Genomic DNA, 24,353 nt, shown 5'->3' on the forward strand with positions numbered 1-24,353 from the left:
TCTTAGGAGGCCGGATGCGGACCTATCAGGCACCGATCGCGGGGGCGGGCAGCCTCGCGGGCTCTGACGCGAGCTGTCACGCTGCTCCGCCCGCTCTCGTTCTCCCCGGGCTTCCTTCCGAGAGCCGGCGGCCGGGAGGACCGCGTGCCAGTGAGACTTCCCTGGGGGCGCCCAGGGCGCGTCTGCGCCTGCGCCCGCGCGCGAAGCGAAAGCGGACCCGGGGGGACTGAAGGGTAGGCGCCATCGGGGAGGAAGCGTGGGGGACTGAGCGAAATGCGCGTCCGGGGTTTGAATGCCGCCGCTGCCACTTATTGAGTGATAAGGAAGTATTTTTGCACACGCACGCACGCGAGTCCCAGCACTTCTGTCTGTAAAAATAAGTATCGGATGAGCTGTGTTGGCATGGAGGACCTTATAGCTCGCCCACCCCCATTTCATAGATGGGAAAACTGAGGCACGGAAAGACCCGTCTTGCCAAACATCCGCAGGTAGCAAGCGGAAGCTGCCCGTGACTGAAGCCAGTACCTGAAGCCAGGTACTTTCCACGGTACCTCGCAAGTAATAACCTATTCCAGCTTCGTAGTTGTGAGGAAACTCCCCTTAGACTCCAGAGGGCTTAAAAGTTCTGAAAATGAGATCTTTCTTGCATGGGCCCCCACCCCACGCCAAGTTTGAATGGACTGAACATTAGCTTTGCAGTCAGAAGACCCGAGTTCAAATCCTCGGCTTAGGCAATGACTACTACCCTTGGATTAGTCATTTCTCTGGGTCTCATTTTCCTCATCTGTAAAATGGGAGGGTTAGGACCCCTAAAAATGCTTCTAGCTCCAAATCTGATTTTATAAGAAGTCGCTTCTCTCTACTTTTCTCCTGCCCCTCCCCCCCATTTGTTCCAACTCCTGTCTAAACTGTCGCTTTTGTATATATACAGTCATTCTCATTATTCAGATGGGGGCCACCAGCAGCACACTTAAACTACTTTTGTTTTTGTTTTTGTTGGAGAACAGCCTGGGCGGGGAAGGCCTTGGAGCATTATTCCCCCTACCCCACCCCAGGGGTGATAAAATTATGTAATATTTTTAAGAGGCTTTCCTCAGAGCCATCCTCTAGAGTAATACAAGTTTTATCCCCATCTTAAAAATGAGAAAACTGAGTCTGAGAAGTGAACTGATTTATCCAGTGTCATACCATTTTAGAGGATTCTACCTCGGGTCTAGTGTCTGAGATCATTCTCTCTACTACAGGCTATCCAAAATAATTCATATAAAAACCTTATTTGAGTATGTTTGGCACTTCCTTACTTTTTTTTTCTTCTTAAATCTGAATTGATTCCAGGACCTGGATCAGTGAAAAATCCATGGTAGATAACAGCAAAAGGAGACATGAAAATCATACAGCTGCTCTCTAGCCCATCCCTGGCAGGATCAATAGCCATAAAACACCTAAATCCATGGGTGGGCCCCAATGGAACTAGATGGATAGGTCAAGGAAGGAGCCTGGCATTTCAGAGGGACGCATGGCAGCTACTCGGATGGAAGCAGCCGTGTGGGATGTTGAGACTATTCAGTTCCTCCCTCCCTAAACTCAGTTCTAATGACTGGACCCAGAAAAGAATAAACAGCAGCTCTCCAGAGCTCATTGAATCCTCTTCCCCATCCCAACTGGACACAAATGGATATGAAGAAGAAGAGAACTTTGGGACCCTGTCTGACAAATATTCATCCAGAAAAATATTTCGTAAAACCACTGCAGACTTTCACAACTTAAGGCTTCAAGAACATGAGGATGAAGAAGATAAGATACTGCAGAAGCCTTGGAAGGGTCGGAGGAACACCCCTCATTGGTATTTCTTTCAATGCAAGAGGCTGATAAAGAAGGACAAGGTGAGTCCCCTAGCTCCTGTTTAGCACCCTGTCTTGGCTGTCAAAGACTGCCATGTCACTTTCAGAACTGCAGTTCCCATTTCTCTCTATGAATCTTCTCCAGCCAGACTGGTTTACCCACTGAACCCTAAACACACCAACAAGACTCCATGCTCACACGGCATCCCCCTTGGCCCTCTTTAGTTTAATTCATCAACCATTTTGAGTATCAGCCATGTACTAGGCAGCAGGGGGTATACAAAAAGAACCAAACAAATCAACCCTGCCTTCTGGGAACCTGTAGTCTCCCTTTCATCCTTCAAATCTTATCTCTTCTTTCATTCATTCAAGATCCTTATTGAATAGCTATCTTGGGCAAAGCCCTGTGCTACTGTCTATGGAGAGGGATGCAAGGAGAAACAAGACTCAGTCTCTGCCCCCCATGAAGCTTACGATTTTTATGGAGGATAGGATTTGTACACAAATCCAATGTAGCACAACAAGCATTGAGTCCCTACAGTGTGCCAGACACTATGGGAGGGTTAGGGAGGGGACAGACATCTTTATAGAGCCTACTATGTGCCAGGCACTGTGCTAAGCGTTTTACAAATTATGACTCATTCGATCCTCACAATAAATACCTACCACTGTAAGGTAGGTACTGTTAGTATCCCCATTTTACAGTTGAGGAACCTGAGGCAGACAAAGATTAAGTGATTTGCCCAGGGTCACACAGCTAGCAAGTATCTGAGGCTGGATTTAAACTCAGGTCTTCATGACTCCAGGCTCAGAGTTCTGTCCACTGCGCTACCTAGCTGCCTCAGCTGTGCTTTGAACTCTGGCAGTTCAAAGGAAGGAAACATTATTTCTATCCATGGCAAGGTCTGTGAACTTGGTTTGTTTTTTGTTTTAATATTTGAAGTGCATTTCAATAGAGTTAGTTTCCTTCATAACCTTGTGTATCTTATTCATTTAAAAATATTCTTCTGAGAAGGGGATGTATGGGTTCCCTGGTGACCCAGAGAAGGTTAAGAGCCCCTGTGCTGTGAGATCAGGGAACTGGTATTAGAGCTGGACTCCTAAGAAGCCTTCCCTATTCCTTTAGGCCACACTGATTTCTTCTCCCTTTTGAACTAGTCCTCATTTGGCACTTAAAGATTGTCAGCTCTTTTTTCTGTTCTCTCCCCAGCTAGAGTGAGCTCTCTGAGAGCAGGAACTGACCTGTATATGCTAAGACATGATACCATACATGTAGCGGGCACTCAATACATGTCCATTGACTGAAATTTGTTTGAAAGAGGGCACTGGAACGGAGCCACCAGAAGCCCAGAGGTGTCTGTTGCCTCACAAGCTCTAGTCTATGTAACCTGGGGCAAGTGTGACTATAGTTGCTGGGCTTCCCCATCGACCAAAGTCAGCCGTGGGAGAAGAGGATCCTGTTGGCAGTCAGGGAAGAATAACAAGTGAAGAGTTAAAGGGGTAGTAAGGTATAAAGAAAAAAAATTGGCTTTTACAGATTCTAAAAGAGGGAACCAGGGAAAAGAGAGAAATTGTGTTGTACAAAGTGACTGGGGAGAAGGGATGGAGAAGAAAACAAAGGCAAAAGGATTGGGAATATGGTCCAGCCCCAGCAAACAGATCAGTTTCCAGCCCAAGTTTAAAAAACAAGAGCTGCTTTTTCATGATAAGACCCTCATCAGTAAACAAGCTTTTTTCTCAGATGAGGACAACTGAGATCGAGAGGGGTAGGGTCACTAGACACAGAACAGTAGCGGGCTCTGAGGAAGGAAGAAAGGAGACTTGGACCAAGTCTCCACAAGGGGAAATCACACTGGTGTTCATCTAGGTGACCAAATAAGTACACATCATGGGATGAGTGCAGGTAGGACATCCACTTAGAGTTGGGGGGCTTCTGGATTGGGCTGGCACAAGGCATTGTGCCTTTTTTTCATATTTACTGACAGTGAAGGGCCAAGCAGGTGATGGAAACCCTAGATGGTTATTGGTGTAAGCAATGGAGGCTTTTTAGGGATGTTTCTTTTTTCCTCTAACTACCTCCCTTCCTCCCTGCCCTAGAGAAAATACTTTTGTATTGTAGACCAGAGCTTCTTAACTTGAGGTGAATGGACGTGGATCTTTGTTTTGTTTTTTTAAAAAAATATTGTGATTTTTAAAAAAAGAAAAAATATATTGTGATAGGTGTATTTCAGTAAAACTGCTTTCCTTTGTAATCTGATGTATATTTTATGCATTTAAAAACATTCTTCTGAAAAACTTAGATGAACTGATGCAAAGCGAAATGAGTAGAACTAGAACATTGTACACAGTAACAGCAATATTGTATGATAATCAACTGTGAATGACTTAGCTCTCCTCAGCAATACAGTGTTCCAAGACAACTCTGAAGTACTCATGATAAATAATGCTGTCCGTCCCCAGAAAAAGAACTGGTGGAATCCGAATACAGATCAAAGCATACTTTTTAAACTTTTTCTTTTTCTTGGGTTGTTTGTTGGGCTTTTTTTGGCCTGTGTTTTCTTTTACAACATGACTAATACCAAAATATGTTTTGCATGATTTCACATGTATAACCTATATCAAATTGCTTGCCTTCTCTGTGGTGGGAAGGAAGGAAGGGAGAGAATTTGGAACTCAACATTTTAAAAGTGAATGTTAAAAAAGTTTTTGCATGTAATTAGGGGAAATAAAATGCTAAATAAATGATTTGTTTTTTTAATAAAAAATAATGGGAGCAGCTAGGTGGCACAGTGGATAGAGCACCGGCCCTGAAGTCAGGAGTACCTGAGTTCAAATCCGGCCTCAGACACTTAACACTTACTAGCTGTGTGACCCTGGGTAAGTCACTTAACCCCAATTGCCTCACTAAAAAAAAAAAATAATAATAATAATAGGGGGAAGCTAGGTGGTACAATGAATAAAGCACCGGTCCTGGATTCAGGAGGACCTGAGTTCAAATATGACCTGAAACACTTGACACTTACTAGCTGTGTTACCTTGGGCAAGTCACTTAACCCTCATTGCCCTGCAAAAAAATTAAAAATAAAATAAAAAATAATGGCAAAGAGGAATATTCTAGATTTTTAAAAAAGAAAAACATTCTTCTGGGAAGGGGTTTATATACTTTACTAGACTTCCCAAGGGTCCATGATACAAAAAAGGTTACCTCTGCTCCAGACTAACATCTCCCTCTGTGTGTGTGTGTGTGTGTGTGTATGTGTGTGTACATATACATATACTTATATACACTATTAATTAATCATTACTTAATAATACTCAATAGCCATTGATATTATATAACATATACATATAACTATTATTTGTGTGTGTGTGTGTTATACCAGACCTAAATACCCTTTCCCATGTTTCTTTTTTCCCGCTGCTGCCCTCAGTTGGCTGAGGCCCTGGATCTCTTCGAGAGGCAGATGCTGAAGGAGGAACGTCTCCAACCCATTGAGTGTAACTATACAGTGCTGATTGGAGGCTGCGGTCGGGCAGGCTACCTGAAGAAAGCCTTTAAGCTCTACAATGATGTGAGTGTCTGGGGAGGGGAGAGAAAAGCTCTCTTGAACCAGTAGGGCACACACACCCACTCAGCTGTCTTATAAGTGGGACTTTTCTTCCTCTCAGTATCTCAGAGACAGCAAGAAAGCATTGGGCTGAGAACAGTCATCATCATACCCTGTGAGGTGGGGAGTGCAAGTATTGTTATCCCCATTGCACAGATAAGGAACAACATATGTAACTCTAAATTTTATGCATACATACGCATATACATACACACATACATATATAGTTACATATACATACCTATATACATACATGCATAGACACACATACCTATATGTCTACTCTAGTGGGGCGAGGGTATGTGAGAAGATAGTTTCTCTCTCTCTCTCACACACACACACACACACACACACTTCCTTTGCAGAGGTAGGAGGTCCACAAGTGTGGAACGTTACATATATTTTTAAGATTTTTTTCCAATGTATTGTTTTGCTGATTACCCCCTCTCTTTTACATTTTTTTCCTTTCCTCTTTCTATCAAAACCAGTTCATCAATAAACATTCATTAAGTGCTTACTGTGTGCCAGACACTGTGCCAAGTGCTTTGGATACAAAAAGAGGCAAAAGACAGTCCCTTCCCTCAAGAAGCCTACAGTCTAATGGGGGAGACCACATGCAAACAAATATATACAGAGCAAGCTATATATGGGATAAATAGGAAATCATTAACAGAAGGAAAGTGCTGTAATTAAGAGGGGTTTGGGAAGGCTTCCCCAAGGCTTAAAAAGAATCTTCATTCTATGACTCATGTAGAAATAATATTATACATGATTGTACTGTATAACCTATATCAGATGGCTTGCTGGGAGGGAGGAAGAAAAATTTGGAACTCAAAAAATCTTATAAAAATCAATGCTGGGGGCAGCTAGGTGGCGCAGTGGATAGAGCACTGACCTTGGAATCAGGAGTACCTGAGTTCAAATCCAGCCTCAGACACTTAACACTTACTAGCTATGTGACCCTGGGCAAGCCACTTAACCCCAATTGCCTCACCAAAAAAAAAAATCAATGCTGAAAACTATCTTTACATGTAATTGGGGGGAAATAAAGTACTATTAAGGAGAGGGGAAAAAAAGAAAACAAAAACAAAAACTCTTTGTCCTATGGAATGGCCCCTAGGGAAGAGAAGAATCAAGGAGAAAATTTAGGTCTTATAAACAAAAGATATCAATAAAATGCTATTTTAAATGTTTTGCTAATTTTTAAAAATAGCTTTGGCTGGTTGCTGCCTAGGCCATCGTAAAACCAGCGTGCACCAATTCTTTTTCCTCGTGGCACAGTGTTCTTTGCCATTGCCCACTTCAGGGAAACTGGAAGAGTTGCTTATGCAATTGGAAGTGTAAATTCCATACAATTTGCAGGACGTTCAGCAAAATCCAGGGCTGCCTTGGAGAGCCACTGCCCCAGAGGCTTTCAGTGCCAGCCAAGCTGCATCAAGGATAGGTTGGGAAATGAGATGCTCAAGCTCTCTCACCCTATCCGTGCCCAGAACATGCCCTGTTCCTTAGGCAGGCCTTGCTTTGAGCCCCAGGTCTCCCCTCCAGTTATTGATCCTACTGGGGCTTCTTGACATTATTTCATTTCACCCTTCTGGCAGTGACATAGTTCAAAGTCAAGCAAATAAATGGTTTCCAGTGGGAAGCGTCCTGCTCCTGTTCAGGGGAAGTTCTTGACTCCGGCTTTCTCTTGTTCATGATAGATGAAGAAACGGGATCTGCAGCCCACTGATGCCACTTACACGGCCCTATTTAACTCCTGTGCCGAGTCGCCATGGAAGGACTCTGCCCTGCAGAGTGCCTTAAAGCTCCAGAAGCAACTCCAGGCCAAAAACATCCAACTAAACTTGAAATCCTATCATGCGCTACTGAAAGCTGCTGCCTTCTGTGCTGATACCAAGCTGTGTTTCGAGGTCTTCAAGGTAGGAATCTTAATTTTTTCATTATTATTAAACTCCTCCTGTCCTAGGGATGCCGGATGCGCTGCTGCCTATATAAATGGATGTTCAGTGAATGTTGATGCCCCCCTGTTTCCTGCCATGGTTCCTTCCCACCTAGGTAGAAAACAAGATTCTCAGCTCAGGGAGGGCGGTATCCTGGCATCTCAGAGCCAGAGTAGATTCTGCATCTTCTCTGGAACTAAATTCATGTCATTAGGGTTAAGATTGTCTCTTCATAAGGGCACAGGTTGATATTTTCACTTGGGGCTCAAGCATGATTCTGAAGGGTCCCGGGAGCATCCAGAAGTCTGAGTAATGCTTCTGCAGCCATACTGGAGTCTCCAAATTCCCTTACCTGGTGGGGGTGGTGATGAGAAGTGCAGAAAGACAGCCTTCAGAACTGATATTGCGCAAGAAATAATCAATGATCAGTAAACATTTATTAAATGCCTGCTGTGTGCCGGGCACTATACTAAGTGCTCACTAGGAATGCAGATAGGAACAGAGGGGCAGGATCTAAATCAAGTTTCAAGGGGGCAACTAGGTGGCACAGTGGATAAAGCACCAGCCCTGGATTCAGGAGGACCTGAGTTCAAATTCGACCTCAAGTCACTTAACCTTCATCGCCCCACCAAAAATATTAAATAAATGAATGAATGAATGAGGTTCCAAGTAAATGTGAACTAGAAGATCAGACCAATGCTATTTCTTCTGAGGGCCAGAATTTTTAAAGGGTGAGACAGAAGCCAGAAAGTGGTGAAAAGCACAAGATTTAGGTGGCAAATTGCAGGGTAGAAGCTTTGACTGTTTGTGTTATCAGCCTTGTTGTGTTTTGCACCCCACCCCCACCCCAAGCTTCAGTCCTTTTTTTTTTTTTTTTTGTGAGGCAATTGGGGTTAAGTGACTTGCCCAGGGTCACACAGCTAGTGTTAAGTGTCTGAGGCCGGATTTGAACCCAGGTACTCCTGACTCCAGGGCTGGTGCTCTATCCACTGCGCCACCTAGCTGCCCCTTTTTTTTTTTTTTTTTGAAGCTTCAGTCCTTTTAAAAGGCCTCAATACATTTCCCACTATGGCCCCACACTGCTCTAAGCTTGATCACTGGACAGGTCCTAGTCCCCTGTTCCTGACTCCTCTCAGCAGATAAGGTCTGGGACTCCAGAAACCACCACTATCTTCAGAATGCTTCCGATGACCCTTGGATGGGAATGACATGAGAGACTTCTTTCTACCAGTTCCAGGGTGTGCCCTTCTCCTCCAACTCTCATTGTCTTCTGGTGCCCCTCCCTCTCTGCCTGGCTACTAGGCACTACATACAGTAGGCCCTGGCTCTTCCTTGACTTTAGGAGGTACTAAACAGTATGCTTCTGCTCATCTGCTGTCAGGGCTAGTGGGCAAGGACTTGATATAATACAGTTGGGGGTCAAGGTGACAAACCTCAGTAGAGCATACCAGAGCTTTTCCCATAGTAAGTACTTTAATCTTTGTTCAGCTGAATGGCATTAACCCCAGCTGGTAGGTCACAGGCTTCTCCCCACCTGCTTTATGGGGATGAGGCCTATCCCCCTATTTGCCACATTCTAGGAATGGTTACTGTTGGGGAGCTTAGAGAAGACTCTTCCTCTATGGTTCCCTACCCCCCAGGGGCTTCCCTCTATGTTGGCTCACCCCATTTCTGTAGACAACTTTGGCTGCTCTGAGGGCATGCTGCAAGTCTGCTAGCATGAACCCCAGCTCCACCAGAAAGTCCCTAACTGTGGGGGACTGGCAGAGTGGTGAGCTGGGTGAATGCAGAAAATAAAAGGGTCAAAGTCATGGCCCATATAGAAGGGCGTGAACTGTCTTGTGCTAAGGAAATTCCTCAGTGAACAGCAGGGCAGCCCAGTCATCAGAATAATGGAATAACATAGAAACTTTGGAGGTCTCAGTTTGAATACTGTCTGCCCTTCAAACTGGGCGTGACCCCAAGACACTACAAAAGCCATCTTCACCCCAGGCCATTAAGAATCCCGAGGGGATTCTTAGAATAAGCCAAGAACCCTAGGAAGTCCTCTGCCTCTCCAGCAAAAGGACATGGGGGAAACCCAGCTAAGGCCACAGCCTCCTTCCCAGAGGGTACAAAGACACTTCCTCACAGATCTGAGCCAGTTGCAACTGTGGTTCTGCAGCCCTCTATTTGAGGCCTTTCAGTATGGCAGACACACCGTAGGATCATAGATTTAGGCCCAGACAGATGAGGAACCTCAAACAGAATAGGTAAAGGACTTGCCCAGGGTCACACAACCTGTGGGTATCTCAAGTGTCTCTGACTCCAAGCCCAGGACTCTCTCCACAGCCATTGTCAGCTACAAGTAAGGGATCAGACAACACTATCCTTAACTACCAGAGGGCTGACCGTACCAGGTGATTAGGGCTGGGGACAGGATTGAGAACCAGGATCCCAGCAAGCCTTAATCACAAGAACAGGCCCAGGCAGACCCAGGGTTTCTTCAGAGCATTAAAATCCTGATGGGTAGCGCCAGAAGCTGTCAGCCGGTTATTGCAGGATCAGAGATTCCGGCCAGGGGTCTGTACCCAATCAAGAAGCAAGGTACAAGATGAGAAGCAAACATGTCTCTTACTCAGTTTTCCTCCTCAGCACTTGAGCTGTTCTCACATCCATTACCACTCTTGCCCTGTGTAGAGTTATCAGTGGGATCATAGATGGGCTCCACTATCTCCCCTCAGCTGTGCCGCTGGGGCTTTGGGCTCAGACACCTCTGTCCTTAAGAGGCCTCTTAGTAATTACTTGAAGAAACACTGGCAGGAAGCTGCTGTTGTGCATGCAAGATGTTAGGCTTCTTCACTTTGGAAAGATGAGCCACAATGAGGGTATGGTATGCCAAAGAGAGACCGCTATCGGTACAGCCCCAGCTCGTATGACACATGAGCCACACAGGTTTATTCACTGACTCCTGGACCATGAGGATTGCTAAGCATCCCAAGAATTCTGGAAGAGGTGGCTTAGGGGGAAGAAAATGAAGGAAAGTACTACTTTGAACAGCTGGCTGGTTTGTGTCCTTCGTGTGGAACTTCCTAAGAACATAAATGTAGAGCGGCAGTGAGCTTAGCAGCCCCCAGTCCTATCCCAGCATTTTACAAATGAGGAAACTGAGGTCCAGAGTGGTTAGATGACTTGTTTGTAGTCACCTAGATGTGGCTTCATTGTGGTCGTGATAGTATATGGTAGCCTTCTCCCTAAAGAGCCATAAGCATGGGCTCTGCCCTCTAGGAAGCCATAGTGTAAGACAACCAGTAGTGACATGTATGTGTGTCCAGATATCCGCAGGGGAAAAAAAATTTAACCACTTCACAAAAGGAGCTGTGAGATTAACCTTCTGTAGGATAAATCTATTGGAGGGTTAATCTTCTTTTCCTTTGTTGGCTATGGGCTAAATCACCCAGAAGTCATCGTGTCATCATCCTGGGCATCATAGAAATAAAATTAGACACAGATGCTGCCTTCTGTGGACTTAGGATCTTCTTATCATTTACACAATATCACAGGACCACCCCAGATTCAAAACAGTCACAGATTTCTCCTCTGCTCTAGGAAATTGTACTCAAAGGTCATGCTATCACCCAAGAAACTTTCAATTTCCTGTTTATGGGCTGCATTCAAGACAAGAAGACAGGCTTCAGATATGCCTTGCAGGTTTGTACCTCTCCCCCTAAATGTTGTGAGGACAAGGTCTTGGGAGATAGGCTGGCCCTTTCAAAGTGTTGGGAGAAAGAGATACTTGAACTGTGTGCTAAATGGTGAACAATGTGGTGGTGCTGGGTGAGAGAAGAGATAGGCAGAGCAGCAGAGAGAGACTGGAATCCAAGTCATTTTATCCTTCCATGAGGGAAATGGTGAGAAGCCAGGTCCACTGGTGTGTAGAGGGCCTTTTGTTTTTCTTGCCAATAAAAATGCCTGTCTGACAAGGCTCCTGGGCAGTTTAAAAGTAAAAACAAATCTTTCCCCAGATCATCCTTCTCATGAACATTGTTCAGATGTGAGCCAATGAGCAAGATGTGTCCATAAACATTACTATGCTGCCATGCCTCCCTCTCCTACTCCGATCCCCTGGACACTATCCTAAATCGGGTTTGGGTCAGAGATTGCCTTCCCAAGATTGGGTACCTAGAAAAATTCCTCCTGCATCAACAAGCAGAGACCTGAAGTCAATATCACCCCATTTGTCTCATCCCAACACCCCAGAAAACATTCTTGTCTAAGTTTCTATCCCCAGCTGACCCAGCCATTGGAGCTGAGGGTCCTTTAGATAGTCTCATTATGTTATGCAGAGGAAACAAAAACATAATGTCCCTTTTTCTTCTGGAGCAGGTTTGGAGACAGATGTTGAAAATGGGGATTAAGCCTGATGCTCACAGTTACAATCTGATGCTGTGTGCAGCACGGGACTGTGACCTAGGGGACCCCAAAGTGGCTTCAGATTTGCTTTTGGGTCCAGAAGAGGAGCCAGCCCTGCTCCAATTGAAAGCAGGCAAGAGGCACCAAAGGAAGAAAATACAGAAAGAGAAGGCTACCTCAGCCAAGCTGGATATGGACTCACTGGAAAGGCAGCTATTCCAGGGAACTTCCAAGGACGCCCAGGATCCTCCAAGCCTCCAGAAAGCCAGAGAGGCCAATGAGGTACAGCTGGAAGATGCCAAAGGAGAACTTGATTCCAAATCTACTAATTCCCTGGTAGTACTAAACCAAAGTCTGAGCAGGCTGGAGCCCACGAAAGCTGATCTCACCCAATTTTCAGAGCCTGTTTGCCCCCTGCCAAACTTACTGGATCTCAAGGTATCTCACCCGAATGTGGTTTCTCTAGGGACTGTTACTACTCCGGCCGACAGGTTGTCTTTAATGGGTGAGATGGATGGCTTCTTGAGGAAGATGAAGAAGGACCACCTGGAGCCTAATATCAAAACTCTAACACTGTTGGCTGAGATTGTCCGGCCTAACAGTCCATCAGAATCCTCTTTGCTGGCTCTTCTTGATAAGTACCAGGTGGAAGCCGATGTTACATTTTTCAACACGTTGGTGAGGAAGAAGAGCAAATTAGGGGACCTAGAAGGGGCAAAGGTGAGCACAGGCACTTCTTTTTCATTTTAGGAGATACTAAAATGCATTAGGGGGTAAGGAATCTATTTCCAGGGAGCCACTTAAAACCCCTTTCCTTTTTCATTCTGCCTTCCCCAAGATTTGATCACTGCCTCCTAGAACTGGGTCCTTTCATAGCTGAATAACAAGTCTCATCCTGTCTCCCCACCACCTTTAGCTGCTTCTCACCTCTCTTCCCAGATGTTGTCCCTTTGCTACAAGATGGGGATCAGGAACCAGTGAGCCATCCAAGCTTTTTTGAGACTTCTGAATATTCTTTAGGCCTTTCTTACTATACAGGGGGTCCTTAAGTTTCAGAAAGAACAAAATCTATGCCCCTTAAGCTGATCTCATTTCAGTCACACAGGAGGCGTTGGTTTCATTGAAGCTTTGGCGATTGTGTGAGTGACACAGTTCCACAGAGTGGCCTAAATGGTAAAGTCCTCAAGGCCAGGGAGCACAGCTTCTCCTTTCTCTCCCCAGCACCTGGCCAAGGGCCCTGTTTATAGTGGTGCTCCCGAAACATGTGTCAATGGCATCAATGTCTCTTCTTTCAGAAGCTGCTTCCCATCTTGGCAAGGAGAGGAATCATCCCCAACATACAGACGTTTTGTAACTTAGCCATCGGCTGCCTCCAGAAATCACAGGGAATGCAGCTACTCGGGGACATGAAGGTAAGCCCAACTCCATGACGACTTTTCCCTAATGTATTATGTATCCAGTTTAGAAAGAGTGTTTCAGGTATAGCCTATATCTGCTGGAACTCAAAACTTTAAATAAAGGAATATTTACTGAAAAAAAATAAAAGAGTTTAAAAAAAAAAGAGTGGTTAACAACCCTCATTTAAATTTTCACGTAGAACTCTGGGCAGCATTGTAAAGACAGTTAAGTTGCTCAGTTCTTCTAGAGATTTATATCGTCTCATAGCTTTGATTAACACGCAGATTTTTCTTGGGAAATACCTTTACAAACCCTTAAATAGCCATATTTGTGAAATGATAGTAATATTAATACAGCAATGAAATTGGGAGCATATGGCATCGTGGATAAATAGAGGGCAGGCCTTAGAGCCAAGAAGGCTTGCTTGCAAGTCTCACGTGACTCTGATAGGAATTGATTATGTGATCACAGACAAGTCACTTAACCTCGCTCTGCTCCAGGTAACATTCTAAGACAGTGGTTCTTAACCTTTATATCATGGGCCCCTTAGGAAGTTTGGCAAGGCCTATGGCCCCCTTCTCAGAATAATGCCTTTAAATGCATAAAATAAAAATCATAGGATTACAAAGGAAACCAGTTACATTGAAATAAAGATGCCATTTCCTTTCTAAGTTCATGGACACCCCTCAAATCTATCCACAGACCCCTCTCCTTGCAAATCTTGTAGACTAAAGGTTTAAAACCCCTACTCTGAGACTGTAAGATGTACCCTGAATTGGGACTTCCCCATATAAAAGTTCCTTACATCAATTAATTCACAAGTCTAGTCCTTATTCTATATTAGAAAAATGTAATTTGTTTCATTTTGAGGTTATAAATGGATCATAAGAGCATTGATTTAAAGCTATAGGAGAGTTTGGAGATTATCTGGACTAACCCTCTAATTTTACAGCTGAGGAAACCTGAGTCCCTTGTCCAAAATCACACAGCTAGTTAAGTGGCATAGCTCACATTTATACCCCAGGTCCTCTAACTCTGTGTTTCCATTGCATCATGGAGTAGAGGGTATGAAAATTTTCATTTTGCCAGGGAACATTATTATTTCCTGGTAGAGGTGGGATTTCATTAGTTTCTTTTTGTATGTTTGTTTGGTTGGTTGGTTGGGGTTTTTTTGGTTTTTTTGTTTGTAGGGCAATGAGGGTTAAGTGACTTACCCAGGGTCACACAGCTATTTAAGTGTCTGAGGCCGGATTTGAACTCAGGTACTCCTGAATCCAAGGCCAGTGCTTTATCCACTGCACCACCTAGCTGCCCCAAGAAAGGACCCTTCCTTCAGGGATTCTTTTTTTGTTTGTTTTTGGGCAGGGCGATGAGGGTTAAGTGACTTGCCCAGGGTCACACAGCTAGTAAGTGTCAAGTGTCTGGGGCTGGATTTGAACTCAGGTCCTCCTGAATCCAGGGCCTGTGTTTTATCCACTGTACCACCTAGCTGCCCCCTCATTAGTTTCTTAAACAAAAGCTTGGTTAGTTGGTGGAAGAGGAGCATTTGGAAATAAGGTTTTCACTGAGGAGACAACACCCTTAGAGAAGAGAGGAGGCCTTAAGTGGATGCATCAGGCTTACAAGATATAGCCAAGCCTAGAGATGACTCATCTCACTCCTCCTATCACACCAACCTCTTTCCTGGTAGTCATATTGTTGCCCTCATCTCTCATAACTCCAGACAGGCATAACCAGGAATCTTTTCTTTTTTGAATTTTTGAATATTTGAATATCTGCCTCAATTACATGTTTAAAAAAAAAACACAGTTAAAATTTGTTTTTTCAAATTTTGAGTTCCAAATTCTCTCCCTTCCCTACTCCTTGCCTGAGACAGTAAGCAATTTGATATAGGCTATACATGTGCAATCATGAAAAACATGTTTATATGTTAGTCATGTTGTGAAAGAAAACACAGACCCTTACACACACACAAACACCATGAAAAAAATACAGTGAAAAATAGTATGCTTTGACCTGCATTCAGATTTCATCAGTTATTTCTCTGGAAGTGGATAGCATTTTTCATCATTTGGAATTAGCTTAGATCATTGCATTGCTGAGAATAGCTAAGTCATTCACAGTTGATCATCATACAATATTGCTATTACTGTTTACAGTGTTCTCCTGGTTCTTCTCACTTCACTCTGCATCAGTTCCTGTGAGTCTTCCCAGGTTTTTCCAAAATCATACTGCTCATCATTTCTTATAGCACAATAGTATTCCATTACAATCATATACCACAGCTTGTTCAGCCATTCCTCAATTGATGTACATCTCATCAGCTTCCAATTCTTTGCTACCACAAAAGAACTACTGTAAATATTTTTGTATAAATAGGTCTTTCCCCCTTTATTTTGCTTCTCTTTGGAATACAGACCTAGTAGTGATATTGCTAGATCAAAGGGTTTGCACAGTTTTAAGCCCTTTGAGCATAGTTCCGAATTGCTCTCCAGAATGGTTGGATCCATTCACAAGTCCAACAGTACATTAATGTCCCAATTTTCCCTCATCCCCTCCAATATTTATCATTTTCCTTTTCTCTCTTATTGGCCAATCTGATACTATCTCACACCTATCTCAGAGTTTTTTAGTTTGTATTTCTCTAATCAGTAGTGATTTAGAACATTTTTATATGACTGTAGATAGCTGTAATTTCTTTATCTGAAAACTGCTTGTTCATGTCTTTTTACCATTTATCAGTTGGAAAATAACTTGTATTCTTATAAATTTGACTCAGTTCTCTATATATTTGAGAAATGAGGCCTTTATCAGACGCTTACTGTTAAACAGTTTCCCCCAGCTTTCTGCTTTCCTTCTAATCTTGGTTGCATTGGTTTTGTTTGTGCAAACCCTTTTTAATTCAATATCATCAAAATTATCCATTGTATATCTCATAATGATCTCTGTCTCTTAAATTCTCCCCTTATCCATAGATCATCGAGTAGGTGAATTATTCCGTGCTTCCCTAATTTTCTTATGATATCACCCTTTGTGTCTAAATTCATGTACCCATTTTGACCTTATCTTGGTATACAGTGTAAGACGTTGTTCTCTACCTAGTTTCTGGCATACTGTTTTCTAATTTTCCTAGAAATTTTTGCAAGTAGTGAGTTCTTGTCCCCAAAATTTGAGCCTTTGGGTTTATCAGATACTGGATTACTGTGGTCATTTGCTACTGTGTATTGTGTACTTAATCTATTCCACTGGTCCACCACTCTATGTACCAGGTTGTTTTGATAATTACTACTTTATAATACAATTTGAGATCTGACATGGCTTTGCCACTTTCCTTCACATATTTTCATTAATTTTCTTCATATTCTTGATCATATGTTCTTCCAGATGAATGTTATTTTTTTCTAGCTCTATAATTAATTTAGATAGAATAGTCATTTTTATTATATTGGCTCAGCCTACCCATGAGTGATTGATATCATTCTAATTGTTTAGATTTGACTTTATTTGTGCGATGTTTTGTAATTGTGTTCATATAGTTCCTGGGTTGGTCTTGGCAGATAGACTCCCAAGTATTTTATGTTATTTACAGTTATTTTAAATGGAATTTTTCTTTCAATCTATTGCTTCTGAACTTTGTTGATTATATATAGAAATGCTGATGCTTTATATGGGTTAACTTTATATCCTGCAACTTTGCTAAGTTCCTAATTATTTCAACTAGGCTTTTTTAATTGATTCTTTAGGATTCGCTAAGTATAGTACCATATCAGGAAAAGAGCAATAGTTTTGTTTCTTCTCATTTCTAGTACAGTATTGAATAATAGTGATAATGGGCATGTTTGCTCCACCCTTGATCTTATTGGGAAGGCTTCCAGCTTATCCTCTTTATAAATAATGCTTGTTGATAATTTTAGATCGATATTACTTATCATTTTAAAGGAAAGCTCTTTTATTCCTATGCTTTCCAGTGTTTTTAATAGGAATAAGTGTTATAGTATGTCACAAGCTTTTTCTGCATTTTTTTCTGTTGTCATTGTTATTGATATGGTAAATTGTGCTGATAGTTTTCCTAATATTGAACCAGCTCTATGTTCCTGGTATAAATCCCACCTGGTCATAGTGTATGATCCTTGTGGCATATTGCTGTAATTTCCTTGCTAGTATTTTATTTAATATTTTTTCCTCAATATTCATTAGGGAAATCAGTCTATAGTTTTCTTTTTTTTTTTCTTTTCTTTTTTTTTTTTTTTGCAGGGCAATGAGGGTTAAGTGACTTGCCCAAGGTCACACAGCTAGTAAGTGTCATGGGTCTGAGGCTGGATTTGAACTCAGGTCCTCCTGAATCCAGGGCCAGTGCTCTATCCACTGCGCCACCTAGCTGCCCCTTACAGTTTTCTTTCTGTTTTCACTCTTCCTGGTTTAGATATCAGCACCATATTTGTCTCATAAAAGGAATTTGGTAGGACTCCTTTTTTTTTGCCTGTTTTTCCAAATAGTTTATATAATAGTAGAGTCAATTGTTGTATAAATATTTGGTAGAATTAACTTGTGAATCCAACTGGCCCAGGGGATTTTTTTCTTGGGGAGTGTATTAATGGCTTATTCAATTTCTTTTTCTAAGACAGGATTATTTAAGTATACCATTTCCTCTTCTGTTAATCTGGGAAGTTTACAAAAAATTTTTATCTATTTCACTTAGATTGTCAGATCTATTGGCACACAGTTTGGCAAGATAGCTCCTAATAATTGCTTTAATTTCCTCTTCGGGGGGCAGCTAGGTGGCATAGTGGATAAAGCACTAACCCTGGATTCAGGAGGACCTGAGTTCAAATCCAGCCTCAGACACTTGATACTTACTAGCTGTGTGACCCTGGGCAAGTCACTTAACCCTCATTGCCCCCCCCCCCCCCATTCCTCTTCATTGGTGGTGAATTCACCCTTTTCATTTTTTGCTGATTCAATTTTCTTCTTTTTTAAAATCAAATTAACCAGGGGCAGCTAGGTGGTACAGTGGATAGAGCACCAGCCCTGGATTCAGGAGGACCTGAGTTCAAATCCAGCCTCAGGCACTTAACACTTACTAGCTGTGTGACCCTGGGCAAGTCACTTAATCCCAATTGCCCCGGAAAAAAAATCAAATTAACCAATGGTTTATCTATTTTAATGTTTTGGGTTTTTTTTAATCAAACCAGCTCCTAGTTTTATTTATTAGTTCAATGATTTTCTTACTTTCAGTTTTATTAATCTTTCCTTTATTTTTTTCAGTTTTCCATTTTGGTGTTTAACTGGGGATTTTTAAATTTGTTCTTTTTCTAGGGTTTTTTGGTTTGGTTTTTTTTTTAGTTGCATGCCCAATTCATTGGTCTAATCTTTCTCTGTTTTGTTGATGTGTTTAGAGATATAAATTTCCACCTAAGTACTGATTTGGTGCATCCCTTAAATTTTGGTATGTTGTCTCATCATTCTCTATAATGAAATCGATTGTTTCTATGATTTGTTCTTTGACCCACTCATTCTTTGGGATTACATTATATAATTTCCAATTAATTTTTACTCTGTCTTTCCATGGCCCTTTATCAAATGTAATTTTTATTGCATTATGATTTCAAAAGTATGCATTTAATATTTCTGCTTTTCTGCATTTGATTGCAAGGATTTTATGCCCTAATACATGGTCAGTTTTTATGTAGGTGCCATGTACTGCTGAGAAAAAGGTATATTCCTTTGTCTTCCCATTCAGTTTTCTCCAGAGGTCTATCAAATCTAACTTTTCTAAAATCTATTCACCTCCTCAACTTCTTATTTATTTTGTAGTTAGACTTCTCTGGTTCTTAGAGAGGAAAACTGAGGTCTCCTACTAGTATAGTTTTACTGTCTATTTCCTCCTATAACTCATTTAACTTCTCCTTTAAAAGTTTGGATGATATACCATTTGGTACATATATGTTTAGTATTGATATTATTTCATTGTCTTTTAGCAAAATGTAGTTTCTTTCCTTATCTCTTTTAATTAGATCTGTTTTTACTTCTGCTTGGTCTGAGATCACGATTGCTACCCCTGCTTTTTTTTACTTAAGCCGAAGCATAATAAATTCTGTTCTAGCACCTTATCTTTATGTGTCTCTCTGCTTCGTGTTTCTTATAAAAAAATATTTTAGGATCATAGTTTTTAATCCACTATACTATCCACTTCTGTTTTGTGGGTAAGTTCATCCCATTCACAGTTAAGATTACTGTGTATTTTTCTCTATCATATTTTTCTCATTTATCCTTCTTTGTCCTTTCACCCTGTCCCTCTTCATCAGTGTTTTGCTTCTGACCACCTTCTCCAATCCCCCTTTCCTTCCTAATTTTTAAGTTCCTCCCTTCGGTCCTCCCCCCACCCCCTGCCAACTTCTCTTAACCCCTTCCCCTCCTACTTCCCTATAGGGTGGTAAAATGGATCTATATATCCATGTGTGTTATTTCTTCTTTTGAGCCAATTCTGATGAGAGTAAGGTTGAAGCTTTGACTGCCGTCCCCCACCCCAATCTTTCCTTCAACTGTAATAGCTCTTTTGTACCTCTTCATGTGAGATAATTTATCCCATTCTACCTCTGCCTTCCCTCTTCTTCCAGTGCAATCCTCTCACCCCTTAATTTTATTTTTTTTAGATATCCCATCATAGTCAGCTTATGCCTTTACCCTCCCGTCTATATGTTCTCTTTCTAACTACCCTAATAATGATAAAGTTCTTAAAAATTACAAGTATCATCTTGCCATGTAGGAACATAAATAGTTTTACCTTATTGAATACCTTTTGTTTTCTCTTTCCTCTTTACCTTTTTTCTGCTTCTCTTGAGTCTTGTATTTGAAAATCAGATTTTCTGTTCAGCTCTGATCTTTTCATCAAGAATGCTTGAAAGTCCTCTGTTTCATTGAAGATATATTCTTTTCCCTTTTAGGATTATATTCAGTGTCTCTAAGTGATCCTTGGTTGTAATCCTAGCTCTTTTGCCATCTGAAATGTCATATTAAAATCCCTCTGATCCTTTAATGTAGAAACCTCTAAATCCTGTGTAATCCTGACTGTGGTTCCATACTGAATTATTTTTTTCTGGCTGCTTGTAGTATTTTCTCCTTGACCTGGGAGCTGTGGAATTTGGCTATAATATTCCTGGGTGTTTTCATTTTGGAATCTCTTTCAGAAGATAATAAGTGAATTCTTTTAATTTCTATCTTACCCTCTAGTTCTAGGATATCAGGGCTGTTTTCCTTGATAATTTCTTGAAACTAAGCTTTTTCTAACCATGGCTTTCAACTAGTCCAGTAATTCTTAAATTTTTCTCCTGGATCTATTTTTTCAGATCAGTTGTTTTTCCAATGAGATATTTCACATTTTCTTTTACTTTTCCATTCTCTTGTTTTTGTTTTGTTTTTTGATATCTTATGGAGTCATTAACTCCCACTTGCCCAAATTTAATTTTTGTTTTGGGGGTTTTTTGCGGGGCAATGTGGGTTAAGTGACTTATCCAGGGTCACACAGCTAGTAAGTGTCAAGTGTGTGAGGCCGGATTTGAACTCAGGTACTTCTGAATCCAGGGCTAGTCCTTTATCCACTGCACCACCTAGCTGCCCCCCCCCCCCAATTTAATTTTTAAGGAATTCTCTTCAGTTAGTTTTTGTATCCCCTTTTCCATTCAACAAATTCTACTTTTTAAGGAGTTTTCTTCAGTAAATTTTTGTACATCTTTTTTGTGTGTGTTCGTGTGTTTTGTTTTTTGTTTTTTGGGTTTTTTTGTGGGGCAGTTGGGGTTAAGTGACTTGCCCAGGGTCACACAGCTAGTAAGTGTTAAGTGTCAGAGGCCAGATTTGAACTCAGGTACTCCTGAATCCAGGGCCAGTGCTCTATCCGCTGCGCCATCTAGCTGCCCCTTTGTACATCTTTTTTCATTTTTGTTGTTTCCTTTATCAAGCTTTTGACTTTTTTTTCATGATTCTTTTACATCACTCTCATTTCTTTTCCCACCTTTTCTTCTACCTGTCTTATTTGATTTTTAAAATCCATTTTGAGCTCTTCCAAGAATTCTTTTTGGACCTGAGACCAAGTTACATTTTTCTTTGAGGCTTTATGTGTCGGCATTGTAACATTGTCCTCTTTTAAGTTTTTGTTTTAAGCTTCCCTGTCACCATAATAAGCTTCTATGGTCAGGTCCTTTTTTGTTTTTTGCTTGTTTTCCCAGCCTATTTCATGATTCTTATGTTAAAGTTGAGTTCTGCTCCAGGGGTGGAGAGGGCACTATCCCAAGCTTCTTGTGTAGGGCCTTACTGCTGGACTGCATCAGAAGGGGATGGCCCCACCCTACCTCCTGCACAAGATCTCACCACTAGGCTGTCCCAGAGCTCAGGGCCTAGCTTCTGGCTTGCCTGGATGCTACCTGTATTGGGCTATGCTCCTCTTTTACCCCAGTGAGGCAGTGAGGCAGACTCACTGCCAACCTAAGTTGTCTTGGGCTAGAAAATTATTTTACCCTGTCCTTTTGTAGGTTTTAACCTTCTGGAATTTGTTTTGAGATGTTATTTTATAGCTGGTTGCAGGCGAATTTGGGAGAGTTGAGGCGAATTCCTTCCTTACTCCCTCATGGCTCCACTAGAAGCCATGACCACATTTCCCAAGAGAAAAGATACAAATTCCTTTAGTATCCATTTCATTCAGATACACACACACACACATTCTGAGCTACATCACCATGGCAGCATTGGTGTGCAGAATCAAAAATTGCCTTTTTCTCTGAAGGGCAGGGGTCTGTTTCGTGCCTCCAGAAAATAGCCATCGGACAGTTTTAGTAATCACTACTTCACCATGAAGAATACCCCTCAAGTGCTCTTCACCCACAACAACATACCATTCCCTCCCTTTCCCTGTGGTTGCCACTGCATTCCCTCATGCCTTTGGAAAAGACATAGCTTGCCTCAGCTCCCTGGGTGGCCCCATATTTATTTCAAGGAACAGTAGTACAGCTTGATGTCTTTGTAAAAGCCTCTGACACAATGGTTCTCTCTGACCAGAGATCTCAACAGCTAACATGATTGACGGATTAACATAATCCCTACTTCCTTGAAATCTAACCCTTGGCAACCCATCAAAGGGCTCTGTACTACTAGCCTCAGCCAGCCTAGGTGGAGAGTGCCTGTTTAATATCTGTGACTGTTTCAGAAATGCGGGATGATACCTAACACCCACATCTACAGCACCCTCATCAATGCAGCTGTGAAGAGGCTGGACTATACTTATCTCATAGAGATCCTTCAAGATATGAGGAAGACCAATGCCCCAGTGAATGAAGTCATAATCCGACAGCTGGAGTTTGCAGCTACGTACCCTCCTACATTTGACAGGGTATGTGCCCTAGGTCTTAAAGAAAATAGTTACATCCTGGTTATGAAGTGGGAAATGCTTTAATATCTCCCTTTAACTGTGACACAAGTCCTCCAATCAGAGGATTGATGGGTAGCCAAGGAAGAATCCTTTGCAAACAAAACAGTTAAATTAGTATGCAAATGAGTTTTTCATAGCTTTCTCTTTATAAAAACGCATCTTTGATGCCAGAGCAGTTTCTGATCCTTAGTGTTCTCCCAGAACTCTGAGCAGTAATGGCCGTATTTTCTAGAAATCACAGCATCATCTGGTAGAAATTTCAATTTTGACTTGTTCAGCTACTGGGATTTTACAAAGTAGGGAAACTCCGTTCTGGAGAGTCATATGTGAACCACTCAGGGTCACAAGGGTAGATCTTATATAGAACCCAGGTCTCCTAACCCTTGCAGCCAACTACCAAACGGGAATACTTTATCTATGCGCCTTAGGGTCTGTGCCCTTTGACAAGTATAATTTGGGAGGCAAACATCTTGTCATTTCTTCAGTAAAGGGCTATAATAAAAGGGCTAAAGAAATCTCTCCCCAATGGTACACTTGAGGGAAGGGCAGCTTCCCCACTCTGAACTGGTTTCATCAGTAAAATGGGGTTTAACACCCATCCAACCTGCATTCCAGGGTTGTGAAAACCAGTTAATATACATGAAGCAATTTGTAACCTCAAAGCACTATAAAAATACAAGCTATCATTATTGCTTAAGAATATATTTACATAGTATCAAGCCACTTCTATAGGAAACATTGAGTCATGATCTTCGTGCCCTCCATTCCCCACCACAAACCCTCCACAATCTACCTTTTTTCCTATTAACTGAAACTCTGTGTAACAAGCTTTAATGTGACCCTTTCTCAACTGCCCTAAGAATTTCTCCCTCATAATTTTATTCATGGAAGCTAGTTTATCCCTACTCTTAAATTTCATGTAACTGGATTTTCCATTACAGTACAAAGAGAAGAATACCTACTTGGAAAAGATCGATGGTTTTCGAGCTTACTATACAAAGTGGCTGAAAGTGATGCCTGCAGAAGAAGCCACCCATCCCTGGCAGAAATATAGGATACAACCTAAGAGTGACAAAGTTAATGAAGAGGAGAATAACGAAACCAAAGGCATAAAAGGCAAGAAAGAATAGATACCTTGATGATCTTCTTGAGAGGACTGACAATATAGACAAATTTTGGGACGTGTTGGAAAAACCCAGAAATCCCAGATCGTTAGATGGTTAGTTGTCCCACAAAGGAGCTGTAGTTGAAGCAACATGAACGGGTTCAAGTGTCTGACAGTCATGACACTTTGCCCATATCCAGTATTTGTTACTGGTCAAAATGTAACTGGGGTCTTAGTGCATTAACAATACTACTGCATTTTAGAATGCTTTCAATAAACTTTATTACATACCAGCTGGTTGTACCAGCTTTTGTTTGCTGAACTAGCAGCCTTATGTAAAAAAATTATTATTAACTTGCTAATCTAGTCTGAAAAACTATATAATTGGACTTATAAAAATTATAACTGTATGAAAAATTATAAGCTTAGAAAAATTATAATTGGGCCGTAAGTCCCATCTGGGATGCCATTCAAATGTAGAAATATTTTAATTAGCTTGCTTAATTTGGGGGGACTAATCTGACTGGAGGACTAATCTGGGGACTTTTGACTAACTGGCTATCTGACTGCTATTAACTTAAAAATTTCTCCACACTGCTCCCAAATTGATAAGCAAAAGATTAAGAAGCCTCTTAACTAAATAATCAGAGT

General features: G+C 41.7%; 1 protein-coding gene across 4 annotated transcripts; it reads left to right on the forward strand.

Annotated features, from left to right (window-relative positions):
* Positions 1–85: 85 nt before the first annotated feature.
* Positions 86–24,154, forward strand: PTCD1 (pentatricopeptide repeat domain 1). 4 transcript variants are annotated; one of them, XM_043984314.1, is made up of 9 exons: positions 86–233; positions 1,336–1,883; positions 5,273–5,413; positions 7,150–7,368; positions 10,978–11,079; positions 11,755–12,501; positions 13,077–13,193; positions 22,376–22,558; positions 23,539–24,154. In XM_043984314.1, exons 2-9 carry the CDS (start codon positions 1,383–1,385, stop codon positions 23,725–23,727), a joined length of 2,199 nt encoding a protein of 732 aa, XP_043840249.1. In that variant the 5' UTR covers positions 86–233; positions 1,336–1,382; the 3' UTR covers positions 23,728–24,154. The 4 variants fall into 4 exon arrangements, with proteins under 4 accessions (XP_043840249.1, XP_043840258.1, XP_043840272.1 ...); XM_043984323.1 differs by lacking the exon at positions 86–233 and adding an exon at positions 240–558; XM_043984337.1 differs by lacking the exon at positions 86–233 and adding an exon at positions 240–547.
* The last annotated feature ends 199 nt before the right edge of the window (positions 24,155–24,353 follow it).

Source organism: Dromiciops gliroides, chromosome 1, assembly GCF_019393635.1.
Source record: "Dromiciops gliroides isolate mDroGli1 chromosome 1, mDroGli1.pri, whole genome shotgun sequence".
Taxonomy (NCBI): Eukaryota; Metazoa; Chordata; class Mammalia; order Microbiotheria; family Microbiotheriidae; genus Dromiciops; species Dromiciops gliroides.